Genomic DNA, 19,282 nt, shown 5'->3' with positions numbered 1-19,282 from the left:
GATATCACTAGAAATGACAAATAATGTTTGAAATATCCTATTAATTCATTTATGTGAGATAGGAAAACATTTTAATGTCTTGTTAAAAAAAAAATCTGCGTGTGTGTGTTGGGGGGGGTTGTGGGGGGAGAAAAGCCGTAAACATGCAGGGCAGGTGTTGACGATGCAAATGAAACGGACGACAGATGGTGAGCTTCGCGATCGCTCACTGCGCAGATAATGGATGAAGGTAATCAAATTCCTCTGCGGGTTTGTGACTTTCCTTAGAACTTTCTCATCAATGGCGCGATCAAACACTGCGGCACTATCCTCCCGTTCCACTAAAAAAAAAATGAATAAAATATACACCTGCTTTTACGGGTTTTGTAGTTCTAGCTGTTATATGAAAGCGAACATCAAAATGCAGCACATTTCATGTAATGGCTTTGCTGAAAAACTAAGTAAGCGATCAGAAGTTTGTTGCTGTGGCGTTAAACATTTATAGCTGTTGCTCTTTTTCTGTTTTTATCCGGTGGATTCCAGAAAGACGTTTGATCAAACGTTAGGGCCACGTAGACACACGCCCCAAAGCACACACAGGCAGGCACGTTCACACACACACACACACACACAGAAAATTAAATGTCAGATCTTAAAAAGTTTGCACCCCCAAAATGGCCAGACAAGGTATGCTTCTCCTCCTCCTCCTCCCCCGCTATCAAACATGATTTGCTCAGCTCTCTGTGCCTATAACTCACAATGGCCCACTTGAGAGGAAAACCAGCCCACCTCTTAAAGTCAGTTGGGAACATCCCTGCCTTCCAATGAAGTTTTACCAAAGCCTGTCTTTCCTTTCAAGAGGCCTGTCAGTGGACAAGAAATTAAGAGACTGATCTGAATTAAAATCATCTGGTTTATACGCATTTTTGTTGTATTCTATAACCATCTCTCCCAAATTCCAAATAAAAATAATTTAGGAAATGTATTTGTATATTAATGTATATACAATGTATATACAATGTATGTATATGAATAAGGTTTTCAGACCTGAACCAAAGAAAACAATCTCACAATGCTCACCATTTCTGAACTCTTCCTAAGTTACAACATTAGTATTGTGTTGTTTAAAACTGAATATGAATCTTTTTTGTTATTTTGACGAGTTGCCATTTTCAGCAAATACATTCTCTAAATTACTATATTTTGATTTGGAATTTGGAAGAAATGTTGTCAGTAGTTTATACAAAACTCAAATTATGCTTTTACTAAAACACACATCTATAAATAGTAGGAATAGAGGAACTGATAATTTCGTCATGGCCTCTTCATTTTTTCTAGAGCTGTATGTATGGTGATTATATATTCTCTCTCCAGCAGTAGAGGGAAGGATAGGATTTGGCGGCGGCAGACTCAGTATTAAGGAAAGAAGCCATTTCACAGGTTTTCTCCTTTGAGCAGATTTTCCATTTTCCAAATGAATGTGTTAATTGTGCCTCACACCATCTCAGGGCCTGATGACATATTGGATGCAGAAGGTGCGAACCTCATTCACGTTTTTGTTTTGTGTTTGTAATGTTGCCGATCATATATTTATTTTTTCCCCCAATACTGTAACATTTGGGGGTCGGGGGGGGGGGGGGGGGGGGGGGGGCACTCTCTCCTGAATCTAAAGACAAATCTATGTGATTCTGCTTGTAGTTACCATGTTGGGGTGAAGGTCAAAGTAAGCAAGGCAGTCAGAGGAGGGGGATGTGATGATATTCTACCAGAAAGGTACAGTATGCGGAGGTGTTCATGTTCTGTCCTCAGTCAGCCAGTTCCCTGTAAGCTTAATAAACCTTTAAACCAAAGTGTTCAGGTGGAAAAATAAAGAAGTACTTTTGTGCACTTACCCCTGCCTCTCTCTTTCTTATACAGGCATACACACACACACACACACACACACACACACACACACACACACACACACACACACACACACACACACACACACACATACCCTTACTACTATGCTGTGTGCATAGGGAAGCGAGGGTGTAATGGTGTCCATTCACAGCTGATGGAGTGCTGCTATCCCCGGGCATGGCTGCCAAGCTGCCAGTCTGTGCCGTCACACCTTACTGCCTTTAAAGATTACCCTGCAGAGATGACAGAGGAGAGGGGCGCATTTTTACCCCCTCTCTCCTCTCCTTTCCTCTCCCCGCACCGCGCCGCTCCATGCCAGCCCGGGAGAGTTTTACAAGCCAGGCACGGTGCCAACACATGCCCACCAGAGGAGGAGGGGGAGGAGGAGAATGTGTGTGTGTGTGTGTGTGTGTGTGTGTGTGTGTGTGGGGTGGGGGGGTGGAGGGTGTGTGTGTGAGAGAGAGAGATTGGTAGGGGATACAGGCTGGATGCAGTCTTTCAAGGAGAAGGCAGAGACAAGGCAAGAGATTGGAAGCTGAGGATGGAGGGCGTAATAGCCTGTGAAAAATGAGACTATCAGCAAATGAAATACTTTCTTTTGACTGGGAATTTTGTCAATACTAACACCAGCATTGATGTGTTTCATCACAGTTCAGTTTCCAGCTCAGAAAACACATTTTAGGGTGCACTTACACTTTAAGATTTCTTTCCAGGTTTTCCCAAACTTGCTGATCATCCTCTTTCTCTTCTCTGACTGTTTTAGCATTTGTCTTAGGTAACGTGTTTCTGGCCAGAAAAGGCGTACAAATAATTATGGAATCAAAATGCAACAGAAAATTGGAAAACGCTTTTTGACCCCTGTTGTTCTATGTCACTTCAGAACTATGATAAAAAAAAAAAATCTTTGGCACTAAATATTAACTAACATGTACATTCACAGTACCTGTACAGGTAATTAATTAACCAGGCTTACGTGTGATGTATGCAGACACACATGTGTCTTTTCTTCGCGTCCATCTTTTCGTTTTTCGCTACTAATCCTCACAAATGGCAGTGGATGCTGGGGTGTAAATCAGAAGGTTATTACTCCGAAGCGCTCATCAAGCCGCGCTGGAGAGACTTCAACGGCCCTGATGAATATGCATGGAAATTTGTTAATTAAGTTAATTATTCTGCTGAAAATTCATTTGTCTTTCCAAGGACATTTCAGCAATGATTTTAACATGTTTCTGCCATTAGTCATGCACTGTGCAGTTCAAAATCTCCCAGGTCCACCTTTACAAAAAGTTTCACCCATCAGGATGTGTTTGTGTGTGTGTGTGTGTGTGTGTGTGTGTGTGCACACATATGTGTCTGTATGTGCACTTATGTGTCTGTGTATGTGTGTGTGTGTGTGTGTGTGTGTGTGTGTTTGTGTGTGTGTTCTCTAAGTATGTTTGTTTGTGTGTGGATATAGGGGATGTGAAAAGTTATGTATTATCACAGCGCCACACTGCAATATAACTATGCAACAGCCCCATAAACTAAAGTGAAACATAACAGAACACAAGCTGTCTTTCAGTATGAACATCAAATCACATGAATATGATTTTTTGAGAACCAAAAGAAAACGGATAGGTAAGCTCAGTTTCTGAGGTTAAACAGAGGCTGATGGTACTGATTAGAAACGGTAGATTCACAAAACTCCAGGAAGACAGTTCTGGCGACTAGCTGTAAGACTTATCTGGAAACTCTGAGATGAACAGATGCAGATCTGCTGCAATTAAATATACATCTGGCTCATTAATTATGCTGTATACCTCAGCTTCTTGCTTCTCTGCACCTACTTAAACTCAGATGAAAGAGGAATAAAGAATGGTCCTGTCGCGATTTTTTTAATAAAAAAAACGAAAACTCTTTTTCTCTCTCTCTCACTCACATTGCACATCACTAGTCCTGGTGAGAAGGAAATGTATTCAATGACCTTTAGCTTTTTGCAATTCTGTGTGTGTGTGTGTTTGTGTGTTTGTGTGTGTGTGTGTGTGTGTGTGTGTGTGTGCGTGCGTGCGTGTGCGTGTGCGTGTGCGTGTGCGTGTGCGTGTTCGTGTGCGCGTGTTTGAGTGGTGGAGGGTGCAAAATTCACAATTTCCTCAACCTGAATTATCGTGTGAATTAACATGAGTGGTCTACTAACCGGTATGTAAGATGTGGAAAGTTATCCAGATAACTGCAACACAACACTTTTTGATCTTCTTCAGTTTAGTTTAACACTGCAGTTGGCAGTCATCTGGTTAACTCAGAGATCACCCTCCCATCCAGCCCCCCACCCCCCGAAATGTCCAGACTGTGCTTGCCCCCTGGTGGATATATTTGGCAAGGCATTCTCAACATGACTTATCCATGCCAACCTCAGGGGAGGAATTCTTTCTGTCAAAATGAAATTTCATGCAACATTCAAATTCAGCTGAGAAAAATGGAAATCTGATAGAGCAATGATGTTATATCACACATGTTTTATCATGATATCTACTGGAGGAGACTGGTCAAAATGATGTTCAAGAGGAAATGAGATGACACCAACAGTATGTGTGGTTGCAACTAAGTGCTTAGCCTGGAAGAAAGAGAGAGAGAGAGAGAGAGAGAGTGAAAGAGAGAGAGAGAGAAGAGTGGTCAAGGAAGTCTGACGAGAAGCAGTCGAGCAGAAAACAACAGCTGCTTGGCTCCTGGCAAAAACTCGAAATTACGCTTTTGCCAAGGAGGCACAAAGACAGTAAAGGAGAATGTCTTTTTGGGAAAGTAGGCGACAGATGTAGAATGTTGGTTTATGTGACAGCCCCCTCCGACCCCCCCCCCCCCCACCACCACCACCACCATCCCGCTTCTATCCCCTGCAGCACATATCATTTTGCTACAGTCAGCAGTGATGGTATATCTATTCTATTTTCACAACTGAATTTTCTTGCTATACTTTTTTTGCATTTCCCCATGCTATCTGAATGCCACAATTGTAGCTCCTTCAGGAATGGATCTGGCTGCGATCAGAGCCACATCTGGCCCAGATACGGATCCGTTCAAGAATCAGTAGCAGCTTTGTGGTTACCCAGATAGCCAAAAAAGCGGTCAATTCTCAGATAGCCAAAACAGTGGTTCATTCCCAGATAGTTGAGATTCCCAGACAGCCTAGACAGCGGCCCATTCTACGATAGCCGAAACAGCTGCCCATTCCCAGGTTGCCGAGACGGTGGCCCATTTCCAGACAGCCAAGACAGCCGCCGATTCCTAGATAGCCAAAACAATGGCCCATTCCCAGAGAGCAGAGATTCCCAGATAGTCGAGACAGTGGCCCATTCCTAGATAGCTGATACAGCGGCCCATTCCCAGATAGTCGAGACAGCAGCCCATTCTGACTCGCGTCAGAGCAGGATCAAAACCAGTTCCATTCCAGAGAAAGCCTCTACCTGGGCAGAGAGGGAACGGGATGTCCATGGATGATTCTTACTGAGTCTCAGGCCTCAGTATAAAGCAGCTCAGTGGTTTTCTCATGAGGCCGCTCAGCTTAATTTTGTGCAGAAGGCTTGGATGCAGGGGAACATGTGTGTGTTTGGGAGCAGTAGCTTGGCAACTGGTCTTTGATTGTTCTGCCCTTGGCATTCAGCAGAGCGTGTAAGATGTTTTAGTTAATTAAGTTTAATGTGTCCAAAGAGAATTATGGGAGCGCCGCTCAGAACCTGCCACTCTGCTCTCTCTTTACCCTCCTCTTTCTCTTTCTCTCTCTCTCTCTCCTTCTTTATCTCTCTCTCTCTCTCTCTCTCTCTCTGTGCCTGTCTCTTTCCCTTCTCTCTATATATTTCTCTCTTTTGCTCTTTCATTTTCTCTCCCCCTCTTTGGCACTCTGCCTGTGTATTTCTCTTTCCCCTCCTCTTTCTCTCTCTCTCTCTGTCTCTCTCTCTGCCTCCTGTGGTTAGTTTCACATCAGTGCTAGGAGCACACACCAGCACCCACTCCTTGTAGGCATTTAAATCAGCATGTGTAGCGCAATTCAAAGTACATCCTGAGGTGGCATGACAGATTCATGTTTGAATGAATGGCTTGTTCAACTCACACAGCTCTGCCCACCAGGAATGAACAAGCCCACGAAGCACTCAGATGAATGTGCTCTCGATGTCATTCTGGCTGGAACGCCCAGAGGAAGGCTAAAGGGACAGATCCTCCTGCATCGCAGCGTTAAAGGTTGGGTACTCCCACCGAGCGTAGAGGCAGAGGTCCATGGCGTAGGCACCCACACTCGCTTCCTCTGTCCTGTGTCGACTGACCAGCTTGCCCCTAGCAACTTTAGCGTAGACAAGTCGACCGAACTAATGCTGCAGTGCTCTCGATGACTGTGATGCAGTGTCTTCTCGACTAAATCACAATTCAAATGTGAAGCCCCTTCCCTGTTTAGGTGCACCCAGACTCCCTTTGTAGAGGTAAAACAAAAGATCTTATCTTACACTAAATACTTTGTATGTGCACTGTTTATGACTGTATGTGTGAGACTGGCCATTTTTTATGTGCTACTGGGTCTGTTTGCCTAAGTTATCACTACCTTAGTGACTTAGAAATCTGTTTGACATTGAAAGCTTTGGCAGCATGGAGATATTTTACAGAACTGGAGAAAGTGATGACTAAACATTCCTATTCATTGCAATGGTGATTGGCAAGCAAATTCAGGCTTAAGTCAATCTTCGTGTGTCATTTTTGTATACTAGGATGTGGTGTAGCACAAAATGTGTTTGTGCCCTGGTGTGTCTGTTTCAAACTAAATGTTAGTATTCCCTCACTTATTGTGAGTACATGGAGCCAAATGGAGGAACATGAATTGCTGAATTGCATTTTTCCTGCTAGTCAGATGTAAAGAAAAAAAAAGAAGATTTATCATATAGGGATTGATAGTGACATCTTTAGTAACCCTGAAAAAGATTCATAATTTGAATTGGTGATAACATGCTTTGTTTATCTGCATCAAAGTTACATAGGGGACTTTGAAGCTCCGCGAAAGGTAGGATTCTGACATAAAATCGAATCATAAACCCTGGGTACAATATGAACTGAAATCTCGACAGATGACACACACTTATATAATGCAGTTAGGGGGAGTCAGGTTATTTAACTGAAAGACAGCAAAATTACTGCATCGAACACCTGCACTTTTCGAGAATATCAAATGCCTATTTCAAATGAATTAAAACCATCGCTGCAAGATCTGACCAGGGATCTGTGCAACGTTTGCCATTTCAAAGCTGTTTGTGTTGACAGTTTGAGCACTCTCTCTCTGACCATGAAGCATCTGAAGCTTCTGGACAGGGGCAGGCGTTTTCTGAACTTCTTTGCACCGAAGATGTGAATGAGAAGACTGAGGCCACAGTGCAAGTAAATCAAAGTGCCAGATCTGACATATGCAAACCAAAAGGCGACTGTGTTTTTGAGTGCCGCGGGTAGAATCTGTCTATGAAGGCTCAGCAAGAGAATTAAACTAAAGACATTATATGGTGCCCAGCAGATGAAAAAGCCCACCACAGTCAGGAAGATCAGCCTCACTGCCTGGTTCTCTTTCGCCATCCTGCACTGCCGGATGCGGATCCACATCCTCGTGTATCAGAATGTGATAACCGCAATGGGTAACAAGAAAGAACATGATTATCTGTGCGTAATAAACCAAATACTCCATAATGTCCGACACATAGCCCTGGGTGCAGTGCACATCATCGTCTTTGACACCAATGCAGGTATGCTGAAAAGCAAGCAGAACAACCACAGCGTGACACACAGAGTGTGCACATGGGGCGTTTAAGTGGATACAGTGGGAGCGTGTACGACAACAACCCTGTAGCGGTGGGCAGTCATGGCCGCGAGAAACGCCACGTAGCTGTACAAGCCCAAAGCGTTCATGCCGCTTAGGAGCTTGCATATCGCCTCACCCATCATCCAGCTGCCACTGTGGTATGCTGCTCAGAGAGGAAGTGGCATGGTGACAATAAGATCCGACGGTAAGGTGTAGAAACAGCAGGTTGGATGTCCGCCTCAGGTTCTGCTGCTTCAGCAGAGCCCAGAGGAGGAAACCGTGCCCAGCCAAGATAACTTAGAAGATCAGGCTGTAGCAGACGATGGGGGAAAATCCAGAGAAGGTCCTGTACCATCTTTTCTTCATTCTGTAATGCATCCAGCCATAATTCAAAATAATCCTCCCAGTACCAGTAAGAATCATTTAGAGAATCATTATCCCTATCTTCACTCATTAGTGATCCATTGTACACCATGACCAAAAGAAGGAAGACAAGTAGGAAATGCTCTCTTTATGTCTGCCTTGTTCTGAGGAACCTGCACTATTGGTCTGTCAGCCCTAGACAGTTCAGCAGCTCTTGACTACCAAGTAGACCTATGTCAACTGATTGAACATCATGGCAGTAGCATAGTTTATACATATAAGAAGAAGATTTGAAGAGGAAGCAGTTTTACTTCTCCTGAATAGGTCTTTTTAAAGCAATGGTCAGCATTTGTGTTTTCAAGATACTGTTGCGATTGCAATTCCAGTGATGCTCCAGTGAATTTGTGTTTTAAGATTTACCAGAAAGAAACTCATCTATAGTTCACTGATCTAAAATAGAAAGCAATGGCTGTGGTCTAACTACTGTTACTTATGATAAAAATACCACCCCTTCCATGTTCAAATCCCAGCCTAAATATTAACACTGGATCAAACTCTACAAGAAACATATAGCCAAGAAAACACTAACTTGAGACAAAGGTTAGGGCACAATAAGAGGGATCTGTTATTTGCAGTTAGGACAGGCCAGGAGCTCACATGTTTGACTCAGGCCTGTATGGTCACTTCATAGTCACTTAAGACCTGGACTTCACAGCTCTCGGTCTCAGTTCTTGGTGGTCAGGGTTTAGGACTAAGCCATCACAAATTTGGTGAATTTTGCAATGGCAAGCAAAGGTTTCATCTTGTCTGTTGAATTTCCACTTTCTACAAGACATCAGTGAGGTTAAAAGAGGTTGATGGTGAAAGCCAGTCCAGCAAAGAGTCACTTCACATTTCTTCACTAGAAAGGTTCTGCATAGTTTACCATGCTTTGGATCATTGATCTGCATCAGTACATTTTGTTATATTTGCTAAAAACTGTTGTAATTGCAGTTCATGACCGGTTTTCAGGTTTTACCAATACAGTTATGATGTGCACTAGGGTTCAAAGTCATCAAATATCACACAAAAGTAATTATTTTCTTCATCGAGCCATAAAATAATCAGAAATCATTGTCAGCACATGGACATGACATTTTCGTTTTTTTTTTTTTTTTATCTCAGGTAATTGTTCTTTTCATCAGTCTTTATGTTCATCAAAGCATCCTCCATTTGCACCAGTTACAGTTATGCAGATCTTTTGCATTCCAGCTGTGAGTTTTTGTTTCTGAGCTTACTGTGAACCTCTTCACACCTCAAAAGGGGTTTAGATCGAGTGATGGTACGGACAAGTCTGTTTAAGACAGGTCTCGTTTTCTTGTTTCTTCACCAGAGATGACTTAGATGCCCAGGGAACACACATACCAATGGAAATGTGTGTCTGTGCTTTACTGTAAATTGCTTTGGATTGAATAAATGCATCAAAACACTCGACTCCACTAGTGAAGCGATTCAGCCCTATGAGGAAGTGTTATTATGATGCTGTAGTTCTATGAGGAAGCGTTATTACGATGCTGTAGTTCTATAAGGATCGTTATTACTATGCTGTAATTCTATGAGGACACGTTATTACGATGCTGTAATTCTATGTGGAAGCGTTATTACTATGCTGTAGCTCTATGAGGAAGCGTTATTACGATGCTGTAACTCTAGGAAACTTAGTAATAGTCGGCCAATGGTTGTGTCTCATCTTTGTTGAATTTTTACTTCAACTCTTGTGTTTTAAAGATGCTGATGTGATGGCACTTCTCCTGTACAGTTATTGCATACACTCTTCTATATCTACAAAACAATTCTCATGTCATCAACTCTAGATGTGGCAAATTTGATGTTTTTTTAGCAATTTCTGAAGTTCAGCTGTGAAGCTCCTAGGACATAGTTGTTCTGTAAACATTTGATCCCTTTGAGCTGTAGAGCTGCCCATCTTCTTCACAGTAACTGCTAGCCTTAATCTCTCTGATTTACGCCTCCGCAGGTCACTCAACTTTGGTGGACAGCCCTCTCATGGTTGTATTCCTTTCATCTTTTAATGAGAGATTTAACAGTACAGAACCATACCATACTGAATTCTGACATGTTTGCAGAACAGACATGGTCGGTCAGTCAGATAGATAGATAGATAGATAGATAGATAGATAGATAGATAGATAGATAGATAGATAGATAGATAGACAGACAGACGTGAGTAAATTATTTTGGTAGATAGCCTTAGATTTAGGATTTAGTGAATATTAGATGTGTCAACTATTCTACTAATTTTATCCACCCAGAGCCCTGTGCGCCACCTATTGGATAGGAAAAACACTTCCCTTATGACACAAAGGCATTTATCTGGGACACTAAACACCCAATGAACAATCATCATTTATATGGTAACACTTTACTTTAGGGAACAAATGTTAGCCATTAACACATAATGGTGTCTGTATTAGTGCCTGATAAGGTCTGCATTAAGCACGAATATTTTTGGTACATCCTTAATAACCAAGTAGTTGGTCTTAACTTAAGGTTGGCAAGAATCTAAATAGAAGGTTTATAGCCTTTTAATATACTGTCTTAATATACAAAGTCTTGTTTCGTCCTGACAGGATTTATTTTCCAATTCTGACTGGCTTTCATTTTTTTCTGTCTGACTCCTGATATTGTTAAACATAAACCATGATTCTGGTTTCAATTAGCATAACACAGGAATTGGTGACATGAAGAAGTCACCCTATCCTTCTACTCTTGACTGCCTTGCAGGCATAGATAACACACTTGCCTTTACAAGTGAAGCAACTTAGACTGCAGGCTTTGATGGGAAAGCTGTATTACTCTTCCAGTAGCTTTTACACTATTTAGCATTATTGTGAATTTTGCATTCAATCCATTACATGTCCAAGTTCCACAGAAAAATCTTTGAGGCTGTGTGTAATGTTATACATGTGAACATGTATTTACATGTTTGCATACAAAAAAAAATTCTACAGCACAATGACAAGACCGTGTCTAATATCAGGGGTCTGTTTTGTATGATACTACCCAGGATGCCAACAAAAGGCTGGCACATGATGCTGATTAAGATTTACATGCAACATAAATAAAAATAAACATGTCATGATATACAGCATGCTTTTTTAGTCGAATGACATATATGCCATCTGCTGGACAGGAAACAACACTGCAAGCTTGTTTAGTTTGGTTATAATTGATAGGTGAAAATTCACCCTAGTTACCTCAGGACTCCGGAGCTGCATATAAGTATATTTATTAGACAAACAACAATTGCAATCGGGCTCACTCACAGCACAAGGCTGAAAGTGAAGCAATGATAAACACATTGCACAAGGTTTATATAGACAGAAGTTGAGCGTTCAGCAGGGAAAACCACGTGGTGGATTTCTGATGTCCGAGGCAAGGATGGAAGTTTTGCAAGGTCGGAAGAAGCACAGTTCGACCCTTCTTATCACTTCTGGTCTAAACATGCTCTTGTACATGTGCAGACTAAGTGGCACCTAATATTCTAAGTTACACACACGCAGAAACACAGAAAAGCCATGTTCCTGCTTACATAAGTACATGATTCATATAAGGTAATTAATAATACAAGGCACTTGATTATTATATTCTTAAGTCATTAACAGTGTTTGGAAATTATCTCCATCAATAATTAATTAATAATTTCTAATGTTTATAAGCTATTACCTAATACTCAGAAGGCTTGCAAATCAAATATCAGAAAGCTGCTTCTGGCTAATTTAGCCAGATAAATCAAATCTTCACACTTCCACGTTCTTGGTGCTCAGGGTCTAGGCTTTCTTTCTGTTCCTGTGTCTGGTCTTGACACAGTCATATAACATACACACACACAACATACAAAATCACTACAAAAACTGTAAGGAAAACAAAGCAACTATATAAACTGAAAGTGAACATGCCACTCAGGAGCTTGCGTGTCACTTTGCTCATAACCCAGCTGTAGTTTGCAGCCAAAAATGGCAGGGGCAATGTGAAAAGGAGATTGGAGATTGTGAAATGTATATTTGATGTAGATTATACGAAGTTCTGATTGGAGATTGTGAAATTTCTATATATGATATAGATTATAGGAAGTTCTGATTGGAGATTGTGAAATGTGTATATATGATATAGAATATAGATTATAGGAAGTTTTGATTGGAGATTGTGAAATGTGTATATATTATATAGATTATAGGAAGTTCTGTAGTAATAGCAAACCCGAGTAACATTTACATTTAGTCATTTAGCAGACGCTTTTGTCCAAAGCGACGTACAAGGGAGAGAACAGTCAAGCTAAAAGCAATAAAAAGCATGGTGTAACAACAAATACTACTTTACATAAGAATTAGAAAAACGACCTAGAAAGGGAAAAGGAGTGCAGGAATGTAACTGCTGAAGTGCAAGTTAAGCGCTAGTCAAGGTGCCAGTTAGGAAGGGAGGTGCTCTCTGAAGAGTTGGGTCTTCAAAAGCTTCTTGAAGGTAGAGAGGGTAACAAAGCTGTTCCTGACCAGGCTCACGAAGAAGATATTACAGTAATGCAGAACACAGGCTAGAATACACCACTGAATCAACTGTGAATCTGGGAAAAGAACATACCATCTTCATTTACTTAGCCTCTGAAATTACTACCTTTACATAATGAGCTTTCTTTATGATAGAGAAATGTGAAACTCTGACTTTAATCAAGTATGTATGTGTGTTAGTCATATGCTTTTGTGAGCTGAAACATGACGTGTATGTCTTTGATTCTTAAGTGCTGACGTTTCTCACTCTGTATGTGTGCTTAAAAGTGTACCTTCTCTGTGTGTGTAAGCAAGGGCTGATGAGAAGAATTAGTAGTCCTTCTTTTCTGCCTTGCTGATGCAATACGTTACAAAAAGCATAGCAAGATGACCTCAGACCAGGGAAACCACCATCTGGTTATCTCTGCTGACATAATGCTTTAGCGTCAGAGAAACGCTAACTTCAACCTATATAAAACGTGTTTGATGTGTTTAACTTGGCTTCTCTCTTATCTGCTGCAGTCTGGATGTGGGCCCCTGCTTCACTCTTGTCTGCCAAAACATGAGTGAGCCAGATATGCATATTGAATAAAAAGATACTTATACACCACTCTGGAGTCCGAGGTAAACTGAAGTTACACCCAACTCTTTAGTTTCACTGTCTTGATTACAATTCTCTCCTTGAGTTTGATTTGGCAAGCTTGTGGCGACAGGCGTGGATGAGCACCATTGCGACTTGGACCCTAAATAAGATCTTACATGCTATACATTGAGGACAATACAAGCTCCTTTATTCGTTTATTTATTTGTTACATTTAGAGTTCCTTAAAAGATAAAGGGAAAATTGCTATCACTGTCTGTGGTATTGCTCAGGCATGCATCAGAATCATTTAGAATCTGAAAACAGGAAATGAAGGCTAAAGATGACTCATGCTGAAACACAAACAAAGGCATCATGGAAGTAATAAACAGATCTGGAGGGAGTCATGGACAAGCCCATCCTGATTCTGGTCATGGTGGTCTGGGTTTAGTCTCCACATTTAATGCTGCTTCTAAGTGTCCAAATAATGATTCTGGACTTGGTGGTCTAGGTTTAGTCTCCACATCTGATGCTGATATTCAGTGTCTAAGTCCTGATTCTGTTCTTGGCAGTGTGGGTCTAGGTCCTGTTTCTGATCTTAATGGTCTACATTTAGGTCCGTGTCTGATTTTAGTGATCAGAGTCAGGACTGTCTCTGTGGTTTTAGTGCTCGTGGTCTAAGTTCTCTATTTGACACTGGTGGTCTAGGTTTTGGCCCTCTCTCTGGAGCTGGTAGTCTGCGTCTTTCACTTCTATGAATGTTTTGCATCCTGGATTTGCAACAAGAAAAAAGAAGACCAGCCGTGCCATATAACTTATACCCAGTTGTTCTTGGTTTGCATCAGTCTTTCTCCTGTTAACAAGCCATGCAGTGTCATTATGTTTAGCAGAAAGCAAACATTATCTGGAGTCTACTATTGTGCAGAAGGGTCTTTGTTTTAATTGGGATAACTCTCCTCATATGAGGTATGTCATTAAGCTGTACTGTAGATATAAGTCTCATGTTTTCATCGCTTTTACATTTACTCTATGGCAGACACATCCAAAGCTCCAGTAAATTAGGAGACATTCGAGTAAGTAATAAATACTAAATCTGCTCAATATGAGTTCAAGTAGATGAGTGCCGACCCAGATGTCACTCTGAAGGCAAGCATTAGATAGCCATGGGTAGAGGGTGGAGGTCAATTAGCAGCGGAGTGACGTGCCCTTTTAGGTTGTACCACCGTGTTGTGACCACCTGCAAGGGTTTCATGGTGCATGGGAGACCCCGCTAGAAGGCACTTTGTAGACGATCCCTCAGCACTTGCATCACAGACCGCTGCACATAGAGACCTATGCTATATGTCCAGCTTGGAGGACAGCTTGTTTTGATAACAATTAGGTTGAAGCTTGGTTTCAACTTTATTACGGTTGGAAAAAGACATTGTTTGTGTTTTAACAACATTTCGTTCATGACTTATTGTCCCGGGAACTTCAAAACTGTTAATATCTTTCCAACTTTACCCAAGTCTCTACAACCCAGCCATCCCAAGTGCACACTTAGTAGCTTCGATTTGTTCCCATGTAGCAAAAATGTTAGTTTGTCTCTTAACAGCATCGAAGATCACATGATCCACTCAAAGACGACAAAAGTATGCAGGGCAAAACAGGAGCATGTCAGCGTGCTTTGTTTTGGACAGAGTAGGAGCGATTATCAAAAATCCCTGTGTTATTCTCACATAGAGGAAATCATTTTGATTTGACACAGAAGTCCATGATGGACTACAAAATGACGACACATCCTCTGAGGGTCAGAAGCAATCAGAATTGCTTGCTGTAAATGATGAATGTTAGTTGGGTATTGTGAATGATGAATGGTAGACAGTAGTGTATTAAATTGACAGTTATCATCCTTTATTTTTCAATGTATGCACTTTCATCACCTCTATTTTTGTCATTTCATGTTTGTAACTTCCACCCTTGGGATCACATTACTTAAATGATAAATGGCATTTTGGGGTTGTGAATGATGAACCATGGATGAAAATGATGAAACATGACTATGAAACATGACTATTTTCATTATATCTAATATTTAAACAAATTGACTCTAAATTAACCAAATCACTTGATAATTTATCACTCTATTTTTCATTTTACCTTCATTTCAACCCCTCTGTTTTTCAATTCACAAGCATTTTCATCACCTTAATATTAGTTACTTTTACTCTTTATACCTTACGAAGACATTTCAATGACACAGAGGAACAGACATTGCTAAATGTTTTATTGTTAACCTGCTAGTCAGACATCAATACACAATATCTAAACTATATAGCTTTTCTAAATAAACTACTTGAAAACTACTTTTCTATCAGGCAGGGAATAATAGCGACACATTGATTAACCTCCAGTCACTTAGCTGGAGTTGATGCTGACATGTGAATTCAATAAAAGCTTTATTTATTTGCATTAAAGGCTGATAGTGGGCTCCCAGAGTGGTGGGAGGCTGTCATAACATTACTGCATGTCTGCTAAAACACTGGCAAAGGTGCCTCGTTTTTGTTCAGCTTCAGAATCCCCAAATATACACCAATCCTCTAACCTGATTATAAACATGCAGAATGCATGATAAATCGATCAAATCTCTACACACATTCATGAAGTGGGATTAGGTCACATTACCGGAACACGCTCTATCTTCTCTTTCTTCAAATCTCTATCAAACTCGTGTACATAGATATTACAGCAATGGAGCAATAACACTGGATAATGGATAAATACAGGCCAACCCACTTCTTGCATTGATTCATTTAACAGATGTTGTTATCCAGAACGAGTTACAGTATAGAAATACATTTTAATCAGTAGCCTATGTAGGCTCTCTTGCAATCAAACCAGTGATGTTGATGCTGCTATCACCAGACATGTCTCACCATTCGAATTTAAGTATAAATTTGAGAATTTTGGCAGATGCTTTTTTTGTCAAAGCTACTGACATAACATTTTATTTAAAATTAGTTTTCATTTGAAACCCTTAGATGTTGGTTTGGCCAGACATTGAGAGTGCAGCCTCATAAGTCTGAGTGCTGAGGGTCTGGGTCCTCTGTCTACCCGAGAAGCGTCTGAACCCTCTGGACAGGTTCAGGTGTCCTCTGAACTTCCCCGCGCCTAAGATGTGGATGATGGGGCTGAAGCAACAGTGGAAGTAAGCCAAGGTGTGGGAGATGGTGTAGGTGAACGTGAAGGCGACCGACTGCTCTAATTTCTCAGCAGGAATCAGTTCCTGGAGGCGCAGTGCGTGTATGAAAAGGAAGATGTTGTATGGCGCCCAGCAGATGAAAAAGCCCACCACAATCAGGAAGATCAGCCTCACTGCCTGGTTCTTCTTCGCCATCCTGCACTGCCGGATGCGGAACCACATCCTCGTGTAGCAGAATGTGATGACTGAGAACGGCAACAAGAAGAAAATGCTTATCTGCACGTAATACACCAGATACTTTGGCATGTGTGACCCGTAGGACTGGATGCAAGACACAGCATCATTGGATTCCTCCGTCTCTGAGAACACCATCTCAGGTATGCTGAAGGTCAAACAGAACACCCACAGCCCGGCACTCAGAAGGTGAACGTTGGGCTTGAAGGTGGATGCCGTGACGGCGTGCACAACTGCTCTGTAGCGGTGCAGAGTCATGGCCATGAGGAACATCATGTAGCTGTAGAAGCCCAAGAGCAGCATGCTATTCAGGAGCTTGCATGCCACCTCACCCATCACCCAGCCGTCGCTGACATACACTGCCCAGAAGGGAAGTGTCACAGTGAAGATCAGGTCAGACATGGTGAGGTGCAGCAGCAGCAGGCTGGACGTCCGCCTCAGGTCCTCCTGCTTCAGCAGAGCCCAGAGGAGGAAACTGTTCCCTGCTAAGCTAACAAAGAAGATCAGGCTGTAGCAGACAGTTTGGAAAATCGAGTGATTCCCCAGCACAACCTCTTCAGGTGACACAGGCTCACCATAGTCTGCGAAATTGTCATAATAATCTGCAGTTGTCAGTGTTCCATTGGACTCCATGACCTTTGCTACAAATAACCTACAAAACATAAAGAAAAGAAAAAATAGAATATTTTAAATTATAATTAATTAATCATTTTAAAAAGTATAATGCAAACAACAAAACTAATATAATAATAACAACAAAGAAAACAAATTATGATTAGCATCATTATAATCAATTGCAGGGCATGTAGCAAATACATTAATTAATAACACATGGCATTAAAATAATATAAAATATGGCAAGCCAAACAGGAATTATTTATTGATTTTGATATATAGTGAATAAAATCAGATATTTATACAATGAACTCTTGATACAATGAACTCTGATATATACAATTGTCTCCAGCCACAGCAGCTACTTCAGGATTTCAGTTCTTTAATATCTGACTTCATGACTTGCTGAGCATGCACACAGTTAACGGATGACACCAGTTCTGTTCTTGAAGCTTCATATTCTTCCTCCATGTGGATCTCCTTCAAAAGCTGCAAAAAGGTCGGCGGGTTGCTTTACCTTTCTGTTATGCGGAGATTACCTAGCATTAGGTCAGAAGCTACCGCTCCCCTCAATAACTGTTCTGCTCATGCTTTGTCAACACAAGTGGGAGGCAGCCCACCTCGTTCAACTACTCTCAGCAAAGACTGCTCAAGACGCCTCAGGAACTCTGACAGCTTCTCACCGGCTTGCTGTAGTAAAAATGTTACACCCAGGACGCTGCGCTCGTCTAGTGAGCGTCGTTTGGCACTGCCGTCTGTGCAAGCACGGCAATCCAGACTATTCTCATTTGTAGTTCCACGTTGGTGGAACGAACTGCCTAGTACTACCAGAGCAGGGGCGTCCCTCTCTACCTTCAAGAAGCTTTTGAAGACACAACTCTTCAGAGAGCACCTCCCTTCCTAACTGGCACCTGACTAGCGCTTAACTTGCACTTCAGCAGTTACATTCCTGCACTTCTTTTTCCTTTTTTCTAGGTCGTTGTTTTCTAATTCTCATGTAAAGTAGTATTTATTGTTATACCATGCTTTTTATTGCTCTTAGCTTGACTGTTCTCTCCCTTGTACGTCGCTTTGGACAAAAGCGTCTGCTAAATGACTAAATGTAAATGTAAATGTAGTAAGTAATCGCCTGATTCAGCAGACCCAAAGACATCCTCAAGAGACTCTAGACGCTGTGCAGGCGTGATATCTGCATTTGTCACACGTGCTGCTTTAACTATTTCGAGTGCTGGACCCTCAAGACTCTCCATGAGCCGTTTTCTCTATTCTTTCTATGAACATTCAGACTCCTCAATCATGAGTTGTATTTGTTATACAATAAATGACAATAAGTTACAATAAAACTAAAACTGGCCGCTTCACTCCGTAGAGCAACCAAAAGAAAATACAGGGCCTGGTACCAGGTTCCAAGCAAATAGGTCTTCCCTGATTAGTGTGTCCATGAATCCGTTGACTTGGCACGTCTCCGGTTAACTGTCGGTGTCAAGTTCTGGATTGTTTAGCCAACAAGCCTTTTGAACACTCCTTACAGCACACACGATGAGCATGTCGCTCACCTCAGGTCACCATTTCTCTTTACGGGTCTTTCTCCTAATCATCCACCATCTCCCCACAGTTCTAACCCAACCAGAATTAAACACATCTTTTAACCAATCAGAGCCCACTGACATTTCTGGTCACTAGGCAGACAAGGACTTAATGGGTTAGCTTCATTATAACCAGCAGTTTCCCATACAACTCACAGGAATATAAGGACACTTATCCACTACACATTGAAAACAATTAACAGATAACTCTTCATCCATGTATACTTCTATCATACATACATAGGAGCTTCAGGTATATTCATACAGAATGAAATACAAATATTTGTTTTACTTTGTAACACCTGCAATGATGTTAGATATTTATGTAATAAACTCTAATTTATACAATGATTGATATAGAAACTTCATTGCTTATATATCAGAGTTAATTCCATATACTATATCTGACATTGTTTAACATACTGTATATCAAAATCAATAAATAATTCCTGTTTGGCTTGCCGTATTGCAGAAATATGTACATCAAAGTTAATTGTA

At 41.3% G+C, this 19,282-nt stretch overlaps 1 protein-coding gene across 1 annotated transcript; it reads right to left on the bottom strand.

The window, feature by feature from the left end:
* Nucleotides 1-16,184: 16,184 nt before the first annotated feature.
* Nucleotides 16,185-17,216, bottom strand: LOC105906954 (chemokine XC receptor 1-like). Its single transcript, XM_012835187.2, has one exon. The coding sequence runs from the start codon at nucleotides 17,214-17,216 to the stop codon at nucleotides 16,185-16,187; it is 1,032 nt and encodes a 343-aa protein (XP_012690641.2).
* Nucleotides 17,217-19,282: the final 2,066 nt, after the last annotated feature.

Source organism: Clupea harengus, chromosome 22, assembly GCF_900700415.2.
Source record: "Clupea harengus chromosome 22, Ch_v2.0.2, whole genome shotgun sequence".
In the NCBI taxonomy this organism is placed as follows: Eukaryota; Metazoa; Chordata; class Actinopteri; order Clupeiformes; family Clupeidae; genus Clupea; species Clupea harengus.
This window is presented reverse-complemented; position numbering and strand designations above follow the sequence as displayed.